Here is a 20,085-nt window from a genome sequence, read left to right on the forward strand (position 1 = left end):
AAATATGTACATTTGCACATATTTTTCATTCTGCATTAAAATAAATATATGTATATAAATAATTACCAAGCGTTTAATAATCTAAAAACTTTTGCGTCTTATCTGTAAATCAATTATTTTTTTAGACACATATATTTTCTTAATTTTTAATTTTTTTTATTCATGAAAACATTATCATTTTATTTATCGAAACATGCTCATAAAATATTTAGTACTGTTATACACTTTAATTAAAAAAATGAACATAATGTAATTTTTTGATACAAAAATAAAACAATGAACAAAGGTAAGTTTTAAACGAAATCATATCATGACAGAAGAATATCAATGAAGCAGATCATAATGAGGAAAAAAAAATAAAAGGTGAGAAAATATAAAAATTTAATAGTTATAAGTTACTAAAAATAACGAGTGAATGACGTAAGACTTCAAGCACTACGGCTTGACGTCGGATTTTCCATCTAGTTTTGGTTTTTTAACTCCTTCTTGAGCCTGAAATAATTCAATAATCATTAATTATTAAAACTTTAATATAATATAATTTTATTTTTTAAATTAAATTTTATTGAGAATACCTTTGCTTCTTTCTCCTCACTTCTGACTCTACTACACTTAACGTTTATCGCACGGTTTACTTCACTCTCATTGTACCTATGCTTAAAACGTTTTTTTACAGCATCTAAAAACGAATATTTATATGAAAATTTATAGAATTACTTAAATTAATTAATACTTACAAAATATTGAAAAACTTTTCAATAAAATAGAAATTTACCATGTATCGCCGTTATTTTGTCAGAATCAAGAGCGCTATGCTGGACAGTAGAATTCTTTGTCTTAGATTTTCCACCTCTCAAGTTGCTATTAGCAATGACACTTCGAGGGAAAATCGACATCAAAAGAGAAGTCGCCATAGCGGTCGCAGATTGGGCCCTTTCGGCTACATTAAATTGTGCTTCAGGTATAAATACCCCAGATCCTGGAAGTCCCAATTCTTTCTACAAAGAACAAAAATTATTAAGATTCATATTTTGTTTTAATATATTAAAACTCGTTCAGTAGATAATGAAAATATTAAAAGTACCATTTTTCCTTTCTCTGGATTCGATTTGGTTTTAGGAGAAGAATGATGCTTAGGAGAAAATTTACCGTCTGCTGCTGAAGTGCCCGCTGTCGACAATTCATTTGACTTGGCTAAAGTAAATTAAAATTTCAACAGCAAAAAAAATTAAAAAATTTCGTAAATGTCTATATAAAATGAAGTTATACCTTTGCCTGAAATATCATGATCAGAATTAGATAAATCAGGATTAGATGAATTAGTATCATGATTATCTATCAGATCATCTTCAGCCGTAGGCGTCTCAGTGTCAGCAATTACAGAGATTTTTTCCGAAACCTTTTTAGATGTTGCTTCCGTAATCTCATAACTTTCTTGCTCAACTTCTTTTAAAGTCTCTTCAGACATTTTTCTAGTCGTATCTTCAATTATCTGTTCAGACATCTCCAAAAGAGCCCTTTCTGAATGATCTAATTCTGTCTATATGATCATAAAATAAGAGAATTTAATAATAATAATAATAATAATAATAATAATAATAATAATAATAATAATAATAATAATAATAATAATAATAATTGTTTAGTTGCTTAACATACTAAAATATTTATCAAACTTGATGATTTACCTTTCCTTTTGAGTTTTTACCATCATCAGTGCTTTCTGTATTACTTTTTTGAAGCTCTTTCAACATACTCGAGCTTGATTCACCATAAGCTTCTCTTTCTTTCTCTGGTTTCTGTGGCTCTTTAGCCTTCAGAGAGACATCGTTATCAAAAAGCTTTGGATCTACTCGTCTTGGTGACCGCATGCCATCCAATGCTTTAAATTTTTTTTCCAAAACAGTAATTTTTTCTACAAACAACATAATTATTAATTGAATTGAAGTGTATGTGATTTGTTATTAGAAATTATTAATTAATAAAATTACTTGAGATTGCAATAACTCTAGCGTTATAACAGATCCAACCTCCAAGAGGTTCTGGCCCGTCATGCCACTCTACGACGTAAACCTTTTCTGGATCTTCTTCGCCATTCAGGAATTTTTTTTCATCGAAGTTTTTAATGTGTGCGACGTTAATCCCAGTGGTATACTTTTTATCATCAACACCACCCACCCACTTCACCAAAGCCAGAAATTCACCTGAGTCGCTACAACATAAATATGATGATCAACTTATAATTCAAAATGGTTTCGAATAAATAAATACAGTAATTGCAACATTTACCTTGTCATATTTAATATTTTTAATAAATTTTAATAGTTAGCGAAATAAATTATAACGTATCGCAAGGAAAGCATAGAAAGAACATGAGCTGCAGTTAAAGACTGAACTCAAAATGGCGTTTTCCGCGGTCTGAAAGTAACAACTCAACGCTGGGTTTTGGCGGTAATAGACAAACACTAACTTAGAATTTATTATATGAATTTTTCATTACAACCACGCAAATATAAACAATTTTTTTTTGTCCTATTTTTTTTTTTTAATAAATCGAGGGTTAATTTTTAGTTTATTTTATTTATAACTTTGATGTTATTCACTTTGAAATACAAGTTGGTATTGAAGCCATGTAGCGACATCCGTTGAAATATACACTTTATACTTATTTTCTAGTACACTGCGTATGCTAAATAAATTTACTTGCGACTTTGGCTCCCTCTTTCAGGTGAGATGTAAATCAATGTCCGACGATTTTATTTCAAGTGGATTTGCATAACCAAAATACTTACTCCATTTTATCTGAATGTTTATATTACAATGTATTTTATTAAATTTTAATTCGTAATCTGAGTCATATAAAATTAAACCAAACATTCTTCGTTATTTGAAACATTGAATGTTAAACTAACAATGTCTTATATAAGATAAAAGACCCAGTTATTGACACTGGCGTAGTTATTGACACTTGCAATGTTATTTTTGTTAAAAAAAAAAACAAATCAACTCTAATAAATTAATAATTATATTTTTTGAATTATAAATTTGAAGAAAATTGATTTTTTGAAAATATTTAATTTTTTTAAGTAGAATAAAATTGCAAGCGTCAAACAACTAGTCTAGTGTCAGTAGCTGGGACTTTTACCTTAACATACTCTGGAAAATTTTTTCATTTTCTTAGCTTGACTAACAGAATTAATCAAAGATAACAAAAAGATTTTTTCATTCATATTTACTCAGAGCAAGTGTTAAATCCCATAGTTTTTATTTAATTTTAGTTGAAGTAGTCCTAAATAGTTTTTTGCTGTAGTTTAAAACTGTATTGAATTATTAATATTTATTGTTTATTATTAATATTTATTTTTTCGAAAAGAGAGGAGATATGAAATATTACTACCGAATTTTATTTATTTAAGTTGAATTTGATCGATAATAACACAAAATTCTTGCATAAATATTCTACATAAAAAATTCTACCTTTCTTTTCTAGATTTACATTACCTTCCAAATGATGATTCAATTTAAAACTTCCTTTCTTATTTTTGCAAAATGAAATTATGGAAATTGCTATATTGAGTTTCAGCTGTGAGAATAAATCTATTTAATTTAACATTTGGAGCGACCAATTGCAACAAAAATTTTTATTTATGTGCTCTACAAACCAGTCAATCATAATTGAAGATGTTTTTTTAATTTTCACTCGATACTTGTAAAATAAGTTATTTTCATTGTATCATAATTTTTCATACTCGATTTAAAGCATTGCTGTCGTTTATAAAAATTTTTGGGTTCGAGTCTTTTTTGAAATATTTAGAATTAAACAAATATTGACTATGATTTTCATGTAACAGAAATTATTGAGTTAGATATATATTTTTATTACCAATTTAATATTATTTTCATTTAATTGACGTACATACTAGAGTTTTTGATAGTAATTTCTCAAATAATGTATCTATCAATCATTATGCTAATACTTATTTTTAAGATTTTATTCAGCATCGCAAATATTGATCAGCTATTGAAAATATCTAAGTATAAGTAAAATTGAGATATTTAATACGACTAGCGTGAACTATTTTTGTGTCTTTATAACAAAAACAAACACGCAGAATAAAATTTTGAATTAAATATACTCATAGGTATTTAACTATTGTCATTTTATAAACAAATTTTTTTTAAATCGATAATAAATTTCTATTAAAAAATATAAATGTATACGTAAAGACGCGGGCGTCTTAATCATATAAATAATCTAGTTCAATTGTATCAGTTCATTTAATAGCAAAAACCAGCTTCAATCTCTTAGCACTCATTCAATTATTCAATTTCAACAATAATTATTTAGTTAGCGGGCAATCACTGCCAATAACAACTGTCTATCATCATGATTCTAATTTTTTGTTGAAAAAATTAAAATTTATTTCTCTACAACTTTCTTGTTAAAAAAAGCTACTTTAAGTAAAATTTTGATTTCTTCAGCTGATAAATAAAATTGATAAAAATTTTTAACTTGTTAATTTCGTGTCACAACAACGCCCATGTTTTCTGTAAGAAAATTTTTCTTTTAGTGTTAAGATCTTAATATCAATTTACTTACAAAATAAATTAATACATTATACGACATCAAGGAACTCTTTTTTTTATTAAAAATTCCATTTTTATAATTTTTATGACGCTGAAGTTAAGAAACGTTAATAGTTTTCAAGATTTTTTTAACAAACCAATTGAAAGAGTAAAAGATTTAGAAAAAAATTTTCACATTCAGTAGTTGTAAAAAATTTATAAATACAATTTTTTAAAAATAATTTTCTAGGCTTAGTTTATTATTCAAATAAAATTCAAAAGTGGTTAAATGTCTGATTATTTTAGATATTTCGATTATTAAAACAACCACAATGAAAACGTCACATTAATTTTTTAATAAAGGATAAATAGTTATTCAATTATAAATGTTATGTTAACATTTCGAACTTGTTTGGATGCTTGCATGCCACTGAAATTCCATAATTTGGAGAGAGTAATATTGTTACTTTTTCTTGAATTTCGGTAGCATCGACTGCAGCTAAATTTTCATTCAAGCCAACAAAATATAAATGCTGTAAAACAGTACCACGGAAGAAATTTCGTCTTTGATTCTCCAAATATTTTCCTATTGCAAAGCATTTTTTGAGTCCAGAAACAGTAACACTTATGAATGAATGAATCTCGAAGATTTCATTATTCTTCAACAGCACAATATAATTTTTCCTCTTCTTAGTTTTATTATAATTTTGACTATGTATTATTTCTTGGTTTATCAAAATTCGAGTACAGTATTGTATGATACTTTTGCCATCAATATTTACGTTGATTCTCTGCAAGGCTAAAAATATTTCTACCGGCAATGTTTCCATAAATTTAGATTTACCGATCAAACCTATCTCATTAACGTAACTAGAGACTTTTGGTTTTTCTTTCTTATTTTTCAACTGAACAAGTAATTTACGCTGACGCAATGTCAGTTCTGGATCAAGCAATGTTTCTAATTTTTCAAGTACCATAGTGGACCGAAATGATTCCATAATTTGTAAACCTGCAGCGTTAGAACTTTTTACAAGTTGCTTAATGAATTGGTGAAAGTTTTCATAGCAAAAGGCACTATGAGACCAAAGAGGGCCCCAATCGAGAACGCTTTGTGGTAAATGGGTAAGTAAGTGAACATTGAATGATATATGCTCTCTACCATATAGCGTTTCAGTGTCTTTTACAAAATTAAATAGACATCTTTTAGCATAATAAACTTCTGTTTCCAAAATAGATGTTTTAAGTAATATAGAAATAGCTTCTACTAATAAGCTCCAATGTTTCACATATTTTTTTGGTAAAAATAAATCTAAAACTGGAAGACTATAAAATAGCAGCCATATTACTAACTCATGAGCTTTAAAGTGGACTCGATCTGACATTTTACGAGGAGTCCTAGAAACATCCATTGATGGCGTAAATGTAAGAAGAATTTTATCAATAACATCAATATTATTACCAAGGTAGAAATCTTTTTCTGCGTAGCTATTATCGAACCACAACTTTAAAAATTGTCTAACTACTCCAAGAGGGACACAATGCATCCAATCTACGTCAAGGCATCTAATAATATCAAAGCTGGGTATATCGCACAGCGCCGATCTATGTTTTATACCTTTTTCACGTAGGTCAGCATGAATAAGTATTTCTAAATGAGATCTGAGGCCTTCTCCATGGGCGTTGCCATTATCATCAATTGGGTAGACACGTACGTGACCTTTTCCTTTAGCAATTTCCTCACCTTCGTGTTTACATAGACCACATCCATAAATTCCTCGAAAAGTTTTAGACCCTCTTAATTCCGGCCGTTCAACTGAATCACAAACGCCCATTAAAATTCTACATTTTTTATGAAAAGTTGAGCCACCATAAACATACTCAAATCCTTCATTAAACAGTGATGCTGATTCACGTACAAAGGGCTTTAAGTACTCATTCATTATAGGTTTCTTTGAACCTAAATACACACTTACTAACATAACTCTTTGTTTACGCTTGTGTGGATGAATTTCATTAATGGTACATAAAATAGGTGTTATTGATGTCATTGAACTTTTGAAGAGTGGAGTTCCATCAATACTGAAGTTAACACTGATCATACCTTGGAGATCTTCCGTTGAATAATTATTTTTATAAAGATAACCATCAAGTATATCTTCTAAGGCATACGAACATTTTTTTTGCCGACGAATGGGGTATGACAGATCTTCATGGTGATGCTCACAAAAATGCTGTAACTGATACTTTAATGATAAGTACAAAAAAACATTTCCTAATTGTTTATTTGTTGAACAATTTATTTCGAGTTTACACTCATCACAATATAAACTTTGATCGTCTTCAACGTCATTCTCATTCAAAGATTGAGTGTTCTCAGCCCCAACGTAAACTCCACATAATGGACACAAATGATGAATTTCGATAGGTATCGAATACTCATTAACAATTTTCTTGAAATGATATATTGACGTGAAAGCTAATGGGGTCTCAATCATAGCATCAATCAAATCAGCTATATGAGTGATTATAGCATTATCCAAATTTTTAGCTATTTTTGTAGCTAAAATTAACAGAGTTCTTATTAGAACGTCGATAGTATAGGTACTATTGTCTTTATAACTGTTAATAGTGCTGTTTAAATCTTGATCATTTATTTGCTCATCAGAGTTATTATGCTGAGGAGAACCAATATAAACGTGAGCATCATTGTCACCGGCTAACCTTTCGCTATTGTCTTCATCTTCACTTCCGGAAGAATCATCTGATGAATTTTCGTTGCTAGACGAATAGTAGTTGTAATTATGGTAATCCTCATCAGATTCATTTCCCTGTAAGATTATTTGAAATTAATTAAATATTTAAAAAATTGCTGAAATGAAAGTTTGATTTTAATTTGGATTTCAATAAATTAAATTTAAAAAAAAATTGAAGTCAATGTATCATTGATCACTGAGAAAAAAAATACTTTTATTAAGAAAATTTTCTTGATACAAGAATTTATGCTCTTGAAAATTTTCAATAAAATTTATTCTTAGCCCAAGAAATTGTTTAATTAATTGAAATAATTTTTACTTAATTTAAATAAAGCTAATCTTTTGTTTATCTATTATCCAAAGATAAATATTAATGTTCTTCTCTTCAGAAATTAATAATTAATAATAATAGAATATTTGATTGTCAGCGAGTTTCTTGAGCCAAAAAATCGTTAAATGAACTGAAGTTTTTTTTTTCTCAGTGATGCAGATTTTATCTGTAAAAAAAGATAAATTTTAAACTTTAGTCAGAACAGTTATGATGTGAGTTACTAATGTTCTTCTTGAAATAACTGCAATTAATACTTAAAAATATAATTCACTACCCGAGCTTTGTAATTTAAACGAAAATTTATAAAATTAATGTCAGTAATTCTATGAAGGTTAATTCAGAAATGTATGCAGTCAAAAAAGTTTCATGCTATGAATGCTTTGATTTTTTTAATAAATAAGAAGAAAAAGCCTTCTATGACTACCTAAATGGATTTAAATCTTAAATATGCTAATTGGCTTTTAATTTTATTGAAAAATCTGCTTATTAATTTACTCACAGATCCAATACTCAAAAATTATTTGCCAATAAAATTTTACGTCACCAGTTAAATTGCATTATTAACACAATAATCTATTATAAACATCTTGGTCGGAAAATATTTTGTGGTGAGTAGTTGGTGATTAAGTTCACTATTGTTAAACACTTGGTAACATACCTCATTTTCGGGAACACCATAATCAGGCTCATTTCTCTCATCAATATTATTTTCAGGAATACAATTCGTCGAAACGTTGCCCTCATCAACAGTGTTATTAATTATTGAAGATAAAGAAGATTGCTCGAGAGAATCCATTTCAATTTCATGGTGATCTTGTACAGCTTGTAGCTCCTGTAAGCAAAATAACGGCATGAGATTCACTGTAAAAACTCCAAGAACTATGGTGAGTTCAAGTGGGACTAAAATTTATGTTATGATAAAAATATATCAGATAAAGATGAAAGTGTTTTCGGAATTAATCTTACGTCAGGCGCAGTGCTTTCTGCTACATTGTTGTCATCGGGTGGATGATCGGCGCTGTAAAAAATATTATTAGATTAGAATATTTTACTCGCAGAATGTAGGAAAATATATCATACCTAACTAAGGAATTCCTAGATCGCTCTCTAGCTTTCCAATAATTCTTTGTTCTTTTTGGAACTTCAGCATTACTACCGAATAAAAGATATTTTTTGTATGGACCACGTTTCTTAGATGGGGGCATAATTTTTATTGTCCCATAATACCAAACTATTGAAATTGTAATAGAAAAAAAATAGAATCGAAAAATTGACAAAACGAAACTGACTGAGCAGTAAAAAATATGCAATCGAACGAACAGTTAAAATTTAATAAAATACATTGTAATATAAACATTCAGATGAAATGGAGTAAGTATTTTGGTTATGCAAATCCACTTGAAATAAAATCGTCGGACATTAATTTACATCTCACCTGAAAGAGGGAGCCAAAGTCGCAAGTAAATTTATATAGCATACGCAGTGAACTAGAAAAAAAAGTATAGAGTGTTTATTTCAACGGATGTCTCTGCATGGCTTCTATACCAACTTGTATTTCAAAGTAAATAACATCAAAGTTATAGATAAAATAAACTAACAATTAACCCTCGATTTATTAAAAAAAAATAAGACAAAAAAAAGAAAAATTGTTTATATTTGCGAGGTTGTTGTGAAAAATTCATATAATAAATTCTAAGTTAGTGTTTGTCTATTACCGCCAAAACCCAGCGTTGAGTTGTTACTTTTAGACCGCGGAAAACGCCATTTTGAGTTTAGTCTTTAACTGCAGCTCATGTTCTTTCTATGCTTTCCTTGCGATACGTTATAATTTATTTCACTGACAATTAAAATTTATTAAAAATATTAAATATGGCAAGGTAAATGTTGCAATTACTGTATTTATATATTCGAAACTATTTTGAATTATTAGTTGATCATCATATTTATGTTGTAGCAACTCAGGTGAATTTCTGGCTTTGGTGAAGTGGGTGGGTGGTGTTGATGATAAAAAGTATACCACTGGGATTAACGTCGCACACATTAAAAACTTCGATGAAAAAAAATTCCTGAATGGCGAAGAAGATCCAGAAAAGGTTTACGTCGTAGAGTGGCATGACGGGCCAGAACCTCTTGGAGGTTGGATCTGTTATAACGCTAGAGTTATTGCAATCTCAAGTAATTTTATTAATTAATAATTTCTAATAACAAAATACATACACTTCAATTCAATTAATAATTATGTTGTTTGTAGAAAAAATTACTGTTTTGGAAAAAAAATTTAAAGCATTGGATGGCATGCGGTCACCAAGACGAGTAGATCCAAAGCTTTTTGATAACGATGTCGCTCTGAAGGCTAAAGAGCCACAGAAACCAGAGAAAGAAAGAGAAGCTAATGGTGAATCGAGCTCGAGTATGTTGAAAGAACTTCAAAAAAGTAATACAGAAAGCACTGATGATGGTAAAAATACAAAACGAAAGGTAAATCATCAAGTTTGATAAATATTTTAATATTTTGAGCAACTAAACAATTATTATCATTATTATCAAATTTTTTCATTTAATAATCGATTAGACAGAATTACATGATTTGGAGGTAGAGATTTATAAAGAGATTATTTCATTGGTTGAAGATCCTGGTACAGCTGGTGCGAAAAAGATTTTACTGAATAATGATTGTAACATTTTATCGTGTATAAAAGATAAAAATTCTCATCAAGGTATTAATATTTACAATCAAGATTTGTTGAATTAATATTTGATAAAAAATGTTCATTGATTTTCGCCGAAACAGATGCATGAATTTAATTTTTTTTGTTGTTGAAATTTTAATTTACTTTAGCCAAGTCAAATGAATTGTCGACAGCGAGCACTTCAGCAGCAGACGGTAAATTTTCTCTTAAGCATCATTCTTCTCCTAAAACTAAATCGAATCCAGAGAAAGGAAAAATGGTACTTTTAATATTTTCATTATCTACTGAACGAGTTTTAATATATTAAAACAAAATATGAATCTTAATAATTTTTGTTCTTTGTAGAAAGAATTGGGACTTCCAGGATCTGGGGTATTTATACCTGAAGCACAATTTAATGTAGCCGAAAGGGCCCAATCTGCGACCGCTATGGCGACTTCTCTTTTGATGTCGATTTTCCCTCGAAGTGTCATTGCTAACAGCAACTTGAGAGGTGGAAAATCTAAGACAAAGAATTCTACTGTCCAGCATAGCGCTCTTGATTCTGACAAAATAACGGCGATACATGGTAAATTTCTATTTTATTGAAAAGTTTTTCAATATTTTGTAAGTATTAATTAATTTAAGTAATTCTATAAATTTTCATATAAATATTCGTTTTTAGATGCTGTAAAAAAACGTTTTAAGCATAGGTACAATGAGAGTGAAGTAAACCGTGCGATAAACGTTAAGTGTAGTAGAGTCAGAAGTGAGGAGAAAGAAGCAAAGGTATTCTCAATAAAATTTAATTTAAAAAATAAAATTATATTATATTAAAGTTTTAATAATTAATGATTATTGAATTATTTCAGGCTCAAGAAGGAGTTAAAAAACCAAAACTAGATGGAAAATCCGACGTCAAGCCGTAGTGCTTGAAGTCTTACGTCATTCACTCGTTATTTTTTAGTAACTTATAACTATTAAATTTTTATATTTTCTCACCTTTTATTTTTTTTCCTCATTATGATCTGCTTCATTGATATTCTTCTGTCATGATATGATTTCGTTTAAAACTTACCTTTGTTCATTGTTTTATTTTTGTATCAAAAAATTACATTATGTTCATTTTTTTTAATTAAAGTGTATAACAGTACTAAATATTTTATGAGCATGTTTCGATAAATAAAATGATAATGTTTTCATGAATAAAAAAAATTAAAAATTAAGAAAATATATGTGTCTAAAAAAATAATTGATTTACAGATAAGACGCAGAAGTTTTTAGATTATTAAACGCTTGGTAATTATTTATATACATATATTTATTTTAATGCAGAATGAAAAATATGTGCAAATGTACATATTTTTTTTACTCGTATATATACTGGTATACATTGTGCTTGAATGTATCAGCATTGCATGTGGTATATTTACTGGTATATATCAGCATCGCACGCGGTATATATACCGCGAATATAGCAGCATCGCACGCGGTATATATACCGCGTATATATATCAGCATCGCACGCGGTATATATACCGCGTATATATCCTTTGGTATATATAAGTGGGCAAAAAATTTATATCCCTGTATATATACAATATATATACTCGGATATATACGCAGTTTATATACTCGGATATATACCACGTATATATCCGAGTATATATATTATTTTCGTGGGGGTCTAGTGCGTCAGCCCAAATGGATATTCCGTAGGTGAGCACCAATGTGACTACTGATGACAATAGTAGCCTCCTGCTCTGCTTTGGGCCTCCGACGTTCGGCATCAATCGTGCGAGACTAGCTCTCACTACTGACGCTTTCGTACAGACGTGTTCCACTTGCTGCTTGAAGTTGAGTCGGGCATCAAGCATCACTCCCAGATATCGTATATCAGGTTGTGATGTGATTTCTCGGTCACCGACTTTTAGCTTAATTGTTTCAACTATTTTTCGGCTGGTAATAAGCACTGCTTCGGTCTTCTGCTTGGCCAGTTGTAGGTTCACTGTATCCATCCACTGGTTGATCTTCTCAAAAGTGATGTCAAACAGATGTTGAATCTCGTCGAGGTGTTTGGCGACGATCACTGCGGCAACATCATCCGCATACGCTACCAGTTTGACACATCTTGGAAGCTTCAGTCTCAGGAGCCCGTCATACATGATATTCCACAGAAGTGGACCAAGAACAGAGCCCTGTGGCACACCACCGGTTATATCATACTCTTTCGGACCATTCTTTGTATCGTATTTCAGCACTCTATTTGTAAAATAGCTAATCACTAGTCTGCGAAGATATGTTGGCACGTTCTTCTCGTCGAGAGCTTGCATGATGCAGTCCCAATTAGCGGAATTGAAAGCATTTTTATGTCCAAGGCAGCCACCAGGCAGTACTTCTTCGTTCCACCCTTCCATCTAGTTCCTGCGATTGCCTCTTTGGCCGTATTAACAACCAGGTTGATCGCGTCCAGGGTTGATCGTCCTTTCCGGAATCCATACTGGTTGTCTGCCAAGAGTGGGTCGACTACTGCATCTATTCGCTGATGGATGATACGCTCAAATATCTTACCCACCGTATCTAGCATGCAGAGGGGTCGGTAAGATGACGGTTCTTCTGGCGGTTTCTTTCCTTTAGGTAAAAGTACTAACCGTTGCTGTTTCCACTTACGAAGAAAAGTCCCCTCCTTGAGGCATGCGTTGTAAGCGTCTAGAAATAATCTTGGTGCTGCCTCTATGATGATTTTCAAGGCTATATTAGGGATTCCGTCCAATCCCGGCGCTTTATTATTTCCTACCCGATTACAGGCCTCCAACAATTCTTCTTCAGTGACAGGTGGAATGTCGTCCAGTTCATCTTGCGTTGACTGATAATTGAGACTGTGTTGCTGTGGAAGCAGCGCAGTGACGATTTTCTGAAGGAGTTGGGGACACGTAGGTGACGGCATTTGTTGTTTCTTCAGGTGCGTCATGACCACCTTATACGGCCGACCCCACACGTCTTTGTCGACCTCGTATATGAGCTCTTTCCAGCATCTTCCTTTGCTCTCTTTTATGGCCTTATTAAGTTCACGACGAGCTTTTTTGTACTCTGCGATCAGCACTGCAGAGTTAGGTCATTGATAGCCACGCTGAGATATTCTTCTCTTTCGATGACACTCTTTGCGGAGGTTGCTGATATGATCATTCCACCAGTGTACCGCAGGTCTTGAATTCATAACACGTTTGCGAGGCATACTGGCATCACAAGCTTGTGTTACTCGCATCATCAGGGCCTTAGTATGTTCTTCTGCACATCCAGTCTCTATCGGATCACTATCGAGGGCTGTTAGCAATACTTCTGGGTCAAGAGATTTCACCTTCCAACCGACGGTGTTAAATTGCTTGATAGGCCCCCTGAGGTTCTGGTCGTTTGACGTTTCCCAGAGGATCGCATGATGGTCACTGGCAGTGTAGATGTCCAGTACCTTCCAGTTAGTGTTACCTTTAGCAAGGCTGGTACTGACAAAAGTGACGTCTACAATCGAGCTTGCGTCACCTTTGGTGTAGGTCGGTGTGTCACAACTGATGAGCAAAACTACATCTAGTGTAGAAAGAGCTTCCAGCAGCTCTCTTCCTCGTGCATTAGTCTGCTTACTGCCCCAGTCCACTGCCCAGGCGTTAAAGTCCCCGGCTATCGCCACTGGTTGATGTTGCTTCGCGTCCTCGGTCAGTCGATCCAAGAAGTCAGTAAACTCAGCAATTGAGAGGCTAGGTGGTGCGTAGCAGCTGTAAAAACGGATGCCATCTACTGATGCTGCCACAAAGCCAGCGCTGCCATTGGTAGCTACACTCTGGAAAGGGAGCTTACCACAAGCCCAGATCACAGCTTTCGTGGTGATATCCGTCTCCCAAGGTTGTCCAGCTAAATGTTTATATGGCTCCGATAAAAGCACAACGTCGAGCTTTAATTCCCGTACTGTCTGCATAAGCAGGTCATGCGCAGCTTCGCAGTGATTGATGTTAAGCTGCAGTATCCTCATGTTCGTTTATTTGTCAGCTTCTAGAGTGCTTCTTGGAAGACTGGGCATCGGCCAGAACCCGACCGGTGAGCAGTGTCCTGAGAGCCAGGTTTTTCTGCACATAACGCACATTTCACTTTATTTGGGCATTGAGCAGCTTGATGACCTGTTTGCCCACATTTGATGCAAAGCCCAGATCGGTCAACTTCGCTTTTACATTGGGTAGTAGTTTGACCAAAGTGCCAGCACTTATAGCATCGTAGTGGTGTCTTAACTGCTCTGACACGGCAATTTACCCAGCCAATCCTTATTTTGCCTGTCTTTCCGAGTATTTTCTGCACTATTGCTGCTGGCAATCGTACCGAAGCAGTTTAGGTACCTCTGTAGGCCGGACGAATTTTAATGACATCTTCAAGTATTTCGTAGTCATTTCCAGCTGCTTCTTGTAGGGCCTTCTGGACATCGTCTTTAGTTGTTTTGTCGTCAATGTCCCGAATTTCAAGCTGTTTCTCTGGGCCTTTACAGACGACTTGCGCTTCTTCTTTAAGGATGCTCTTGATGGTCTTCAGCAAAGCTTGTCCTTTGTCTGCGGTCTTTCTAGAAAGCGTAATGAGCATATTCCCATCATTCGTCTTTTGAACCTTGTCAACGACGTCACGGGTCTGATCTGGTGGGACATCTTTTTCAATCCGACGCAGTATCTCGGCATATTTTGCCTTCTCAACGGGTCGAATAATTAAGGCATCTGGTTTGGTGAATTTTCGCGGTTTTTTCCGCTTAGGCTCCGGCCGAGATTTGTTCACCGGTTGTTTTGGTAACCGCTCTCTCGCTTGCTCCTTCTTCTCCTTCTTGAATTGGACCTTCTGCCATTCAGTCACATCTTTTTTTCCGGCGTTCTGCACTTCCGTGTTTTTCGGAGGGCTTGGTTTCAGGTCCTTTTTCTTCACAACTTGGCTGATCGTTGGATCGGGAGAAGATCGATCTTTTCTCTTAGTTGACTTGCTGCTAGTTCTGCTTCTGTCTTCCGCGACTGATTCACCGTCACCTTCGGCTCCAGTGTCCATTGCTTCTTCATTCACGACAGTTGCTTGAATGCTTCTCTCCGGTGTAGTACGAGAAGTGCGTCGTACTGTTAAACGCCATTCTTCATCAAGTTTCTTGTATCTCTGGAGGGCATTGGCTACGCTGGTCGTCTTGGTCTTAATCTCCTTGTGGATATTGACCTTAGGTTGGATGAAGTCATTTAGCTCACTGGTCAGCTTTTCAAGGCGTTCCAACGCTTGCGACCGCTTCATTTCAGCGCTTGCTTCAGTCGCTGCTTGTTGGGCATGAGGCCCGTTTTCACTATTGTTGTTTTACTGAATTTTACTCATACTTTTAAATTCACCAGCGCATCGTACGGAGTGGAGCGGGTTGTCATAACTAGGAACGGGTGTACCCTCAGAGATAGTACTCCTACCCCAGTTCCCTGAGGCCTAGCCGACACTTAGCCAGTCCCGGAATACACGGACGGACTAGACTCGCTCGGAGCGGTGAAGATTCCGATCTCTAACACTCACTGCGTACTTCCTGATCAAGGCCCGAAGTGGCTGGCTCCTGATCCACTGCTGCAACTTACACCTCGGCAGAGCAAGCTCACATCAGCCGTTGCCTGCATCGTCGGAAACTACGACACGAGGTTCCGGTCACTCCCAGTGGGTCACAGCAGGGAACGATCGTCTTGTTAGGTCATTTAGTGTGACCAACCCATTAAAGAAGAGTTTTGTCCACGGGAACGTATTTTATTTGGCTCTTACCCTCTGTACCAGGTACAGCGAGCGTTCTCCCATCCGCTACGGGGAGACGCGCCTGGTAGCGATTTCTCCTCTGCCCCAAGATGATGTCCGTACGTGTGTGTGTGTGTGTGTGTGTATGTGTATGTGTGTGTGTGTGTGTGTGTGTGTGTGTGTGTGTGTGTGTGTGTGTGTGTGTGTGTGTGTGTGTGTGTGTGTGTGTGTGTGTGTGTGTGTGTGTGTGTGTGTGTGTGTGCGGCCGTATGTAAACCTCTCATAACTTTTGAACGGCTAAACCGATTTTATCGCGATTGGCACCATTCGAAAGGGCTTGACTAAACTTAGATTTTACTATAATTTGGATCGATTCGAACTAGTAGATTTTGGGAAATCTGAAAAAAACTAAAAAAAAAAAATTTTTTTAAATGTCGTTTTTTCGGAATCACTTTTTAACGGCTTGACCGATCAATTCCAAAAACTTATTAGCTCTTAACATAAAAAAATACTTCGATTGCCGCCAGCCCGGTCGAAATCGGTTAATTCGTTCGTGAGTTATCGTTAACGAAAAAAATCGAAAAAATCGTTTTTTGGGAATTACTTTGAAATTCCTTGTTCGATCAATTTAAACTTAAAAGTTCTTTATAAGGCTTTAAAAACTGCGTTAAATGCTACCAACCACGTAAAAATCAGTTCATTCATTCAAAAGTTATTGCGGTTTAAAAATCGAAAAATAGTGTTTTATTCAACTTCTAGCAGATTTTTGAGCTTGAAGAGCTCAAAAACGTAATAAATGTAGGTTTGTGCACTTAAGTACGAAATGAGCGGAAAGTTGCAGGGATGACCTTTAGAGTCAACCGTTTTCCTAATTTCTTTTTATGAATACACTGCGTCGAATACTTTTTTAAAAATGAAAATCGAACGACGCATTTAAAAGTTCTAGTTGTCTAATAGAAACATTTTGAGCTCTTTAAGCTTAAAATGTGAACAACTATGCTTTAAGCTTGAAAAGCTTTATTAATCAAAAAACACATTTTAAGGTGCTTTAAATGCAAACTTAGCGGGAAGTTCTAGGGTAGGTCTGCGGGGTCAACCGATTTCCAGATTTTTTTAATTATGTAGAAACAATTTCTTTATGATACTCAAATAAACTGTATTTAACTATCTAATGCGTTATAATAAAACTTTTAATGCATTTAATACCTTTTTTTTCTATTATTAGTGTCGTTTTTTCTACAAACGTAGGATAACGCGAAAGATAAAATTTTTAGAAAGGTTTTTATCTTGTTACGCCAAAGAAATATAACTTCTTACGTGCGTACATAAGTACACACACTTTTTTTTTTCACTTCTGATGATCCTGCTAGGAGTTCTGCTGATCACGCGGACGCATTTTTTTTCAAGGGTTTACCGGAAATGACGACACATTAGCAGAGTTTTCAATATTTATTTTTTTTATTTTCAGTAATCCCTTATTAAACATGTATCTTTAAGAGAGTCAAAAGTTTTTATAAAATATTTTAATTTTTTTATTAAAAAAAATTGTATAAAATAGGCCATTTTTTCCGGGAGGGAACCCATGCAAGAGCCCCTTAAAGAAACAACAGGAATCTGTATTGGCGGTGGTTAGGATGATACGTAACAATTTAGTAACAGCTATCTTTATATTCTTTTTATAAGTAAATAATAAGCTGAGAAGAATTAATTCACAGATTCGGTAGAATCTGGCGCCAAGTTCCGTTCAAATCCGTTGTAAACGGAGCGCCAGACTACCGACTATGTTTACTGTAAGCAGAACGGTTTTCTGAGGCTGCGAAATTTTATTTAATTCTACGGTACTTTTTTTACCCAATTTGTTTATCATAACAGTAATTCATAATTTATTTCACCGTATTAATTAATTATATTCACTTATAACAATTTATTTACTTAAAATTATTAAATTTTATCAGCACATACTATAGCTCGCTCACAAATTTCGATCCTGACTTTTTTTTTATGGAGAAAGGTCAGCGCCACAGACTAGATAAAATAAAAATGTGTAGTAATCCTCCTATAGATAAGCAACTACAGTTAAAAAAAGTAATTCACAGCTTACATTTACGGCCGCCAGGGTGCACTGGAATTACATCTACATAAACTGTAGCTTCAAGGGGATAGTTTGCAGTAAAAAATGCAGTCAACACGAGATTTAAGTTGGTACCAATTGTAAATTTTCATTATAATTACAAAAAATACTAAAATCCGAACAAAAACAGTTTCACTGTAAAAAAGACGCGCCAAGTCCACGTTCATAAGACTATTAGGAAAAAAAAAATTTTTTTTTTCTTTACAAAAAGATACAAAATTAAAAAATTAAAAAATCCAAGTAACCGATATGATTGTTTTTGATTTTCGGAAATTAAAAAAAATTTTATTGTAAATTTAAAAATTAAAAAAAAAATTTTAGAACGTATTTAGTGTGTGTGGTTGCAAAATATTTTACTTTTAATGAAATTCGTAAAATCTATTTACTAAGACTTTAAAAAAATTGAAATACACAATGACGCACACTAAATACGTTCTAAAATTTTTTTTTTAATTTTTAAATTTACAATAAAATTTTTTTTAATTTCCGAAAATCAAAAACAATCATATCGGTTACTTGGATTTTTTAATTTTTTTATTTTGTATCTTTTTGTAAAGAAAAAAAAAATTTTTTTTTTCCTAATAGTCTTATGAACGTGGACTTGGCGCGTCTTTTTTACAGTGAAACTGTTTTTGTTCGGATTACAACTACACAAAATAGTATGAAGTTGCCATTTACATTCCATGGCTGCCCACAAGATCGATGAAGAGATTAAAAATAATTAAGAAGTTAATTTAATTAACTTAAAATACTGATATTTTTATAATTAGTGGTATTGATTTCCTCTACGTTGACATGACACCTCCACAATATAAGCCATGAAAACCACTTATTTATGTAGAAGATAGCCGTTAATCGATTAAAAAAAAAATTGTTATTCGGTTCAACAACAGTTTTCTCGACGAAAATGGTTTTTTCATACGATTATTATAAATAAATTTATTCGAATTATGTTATATTTATAATGAGAATCATTTCTTTCTTTGAAAACAAGATGTTTTCATCATAAGAATCTGCATTACAAAATTTAGTTTTCTTATTACAATTTGTTACAAGCAAGCGAAAAAATTTGTATCATACATTCGAAATTCATTGTGTAATTATAAATTTATAAGCTCTATCTGGTGTAATTATTTACAACAAAAATATATTGATTTCCAGATCATTACCAAAGTTAAGCAGCCAAGACGATGATGGACCAAATTCTCACACTCACTACATAGGAGTAGCACATTTTGAACCGATTCCACATGATCATGATTTTTGTGGAAGAGTTGTAATTAATGTAAGAGTTCATTAACTTCTAATTGACTTTTACAAATATATCTATCATATATTTCTTTCTTCTATGAAGAAATTAGCTATTAAATTACTAATTTTTGAAGATCGTATATAGCCGGCTTGAAAAAAAAATTCTAGAAAATAGTTTTGAACAATAGTTCTAGAAAATAGTCATGAGTTTCGTTGGTCAATACCTGTGGAATTTTGGTTTCTAATCTCTAATAATCCGATGTAATTTTGAGTTAACATCTTACCTCACTAATAACGATATTCTTGAAAAATATTCAACATAATGATATTTAATTATATGTAAATCTTACTACATCATGTAGTTTTTGTCTAAGTGGATTTTATTCTTTACCTTTACTCCCATTAATTGTTAGACAATAATTTGAAATATGCACATCGTATATTCTAGATAATAACATAATTTAATGTTGAACATCCTGAAGTTTAAGAAATACAAACTCATGATTCAGTTATCAAACGCCAAACAAGTTATCATTTTTAAATATGTTGATATAAATACATGTAAACACATACACACAGATATCTATATATATATATATATATATATATATATATATA

General features: G+C 32.8%; 3 protein-coding genes and 1 long non-coding RNA gene across 18 annotated transcripts in view; 3 read left to right on the forward strand and 1 right to left on the reverse strand.

Annotated features, from left to right (window-relative positions):
• Positions 1-20,085, forward strand: part of LOC123261717 (potassium voltage-gated channel protein Shaker) — a 1,350,734-nt gene that overhangs the window by 370,953 nt on the left and 959,696 nt on the right. For 12 of the 13 annotated variants that reach the window (XM_044723493.1, XM_044723492.1, XM_044723494.1 and 9 more), the window contains exon 2: positions 19,378-19,501. The exons of the other annotated variant lie outside the window; for it this stretch is intronic. In XM_044723493.1, the coding sequence (XP_044579428.1) occupies positions 19,378-19,501 (124 nt within the window). The remainder of the gene's footprint in view (positions 1-19,377; positions 19,502-20,085) is intronic. 13 annotated transcript variants of the gene reach the window in all.
• LOC123261737 lies at positions 417-1,205 on the reverse strand. Its single transcript, XM_044723517.1, has 4 exons — positions 1,085-1,205; positions 776-998; positions 576-679; positions 417-492 (listed from the first exon to the last, which is right to left on the reverse strand). Exons 1-4 carry the CDS (start codon positions 1,085-1,087, stop codon positions 436-438), a joined length of 387 nt encoding a protein of 128 aa, XP_044579452.1. The 5' UTR covers positions 1,088-1,205; the 3' UTR covers positions 417-435.
• On the forward strand, positions 5,807-9,484 carry LOC123261749. Of its 2 annotated transcripts, none has more exons than XR_006508753.1 (4): positions 5,807-7,167; positions 7,232-7,370; positions 8,152-8,258; positions 8,365-9,244. It is a non-coding gene; the product is annotated as an uncharacterized LOC123261749 (long non-coding RNA). The 2 variants fall into 2 exon arrangements; XR_006508754.1 differs by adding an exon at positions 9,399-9,484 and having other exon boundaries at positions 5,812-7,370; positions 8,365-8,534.
• LOC123261728 lies at positions 9,500-11,340 on the forward strand. 2 transcript variants are annotated; one of them, XM_044723504.1, is made up of 8 exons: positions 9,500-9,527; positions 9,605-9,825; positions 9,902-10,128; positions 10,223-10,367; positions 10,514-10,599; positions 10,686-10,908; positions 11,005-11,108; positions 11,192-11,340. In XM_044723504.1, the coding sequence occupies exons 1-8, from the start codon at positions 9,520-9,522 to the stop codon at positions 11,246-11,248; spliced, it is 1,071 nt and encodes a 356-aa protein (XP_044579439.1). In that variant the 5' UTR covers positions 9,500-9,519; the 3' UTR covers positions 11,249-11,340. The 2 variants fall into 2 exon arrangements, with proteins under 2 accessions (XP_044579439.1, XP_044579438.1); XM_044723503.1 differs by having other exon boundaries at positions 10,490-10,599; positions 11,192-11,338.

Source organism: Cotesia glomerata, linkage group LG3 (genome assembly GCF_020080835.1).
Source record: "Cotesia glomerata isolate CgM1 linkage group LG3, MPM_Cglom_v2.3, whole genome shotgun sequence".
NCBI lineage: Eukaryota > Metazoa > Arthropoda > Insecta > Hymenoptera > Braconidae > Cotesia > Cotesia glomerata.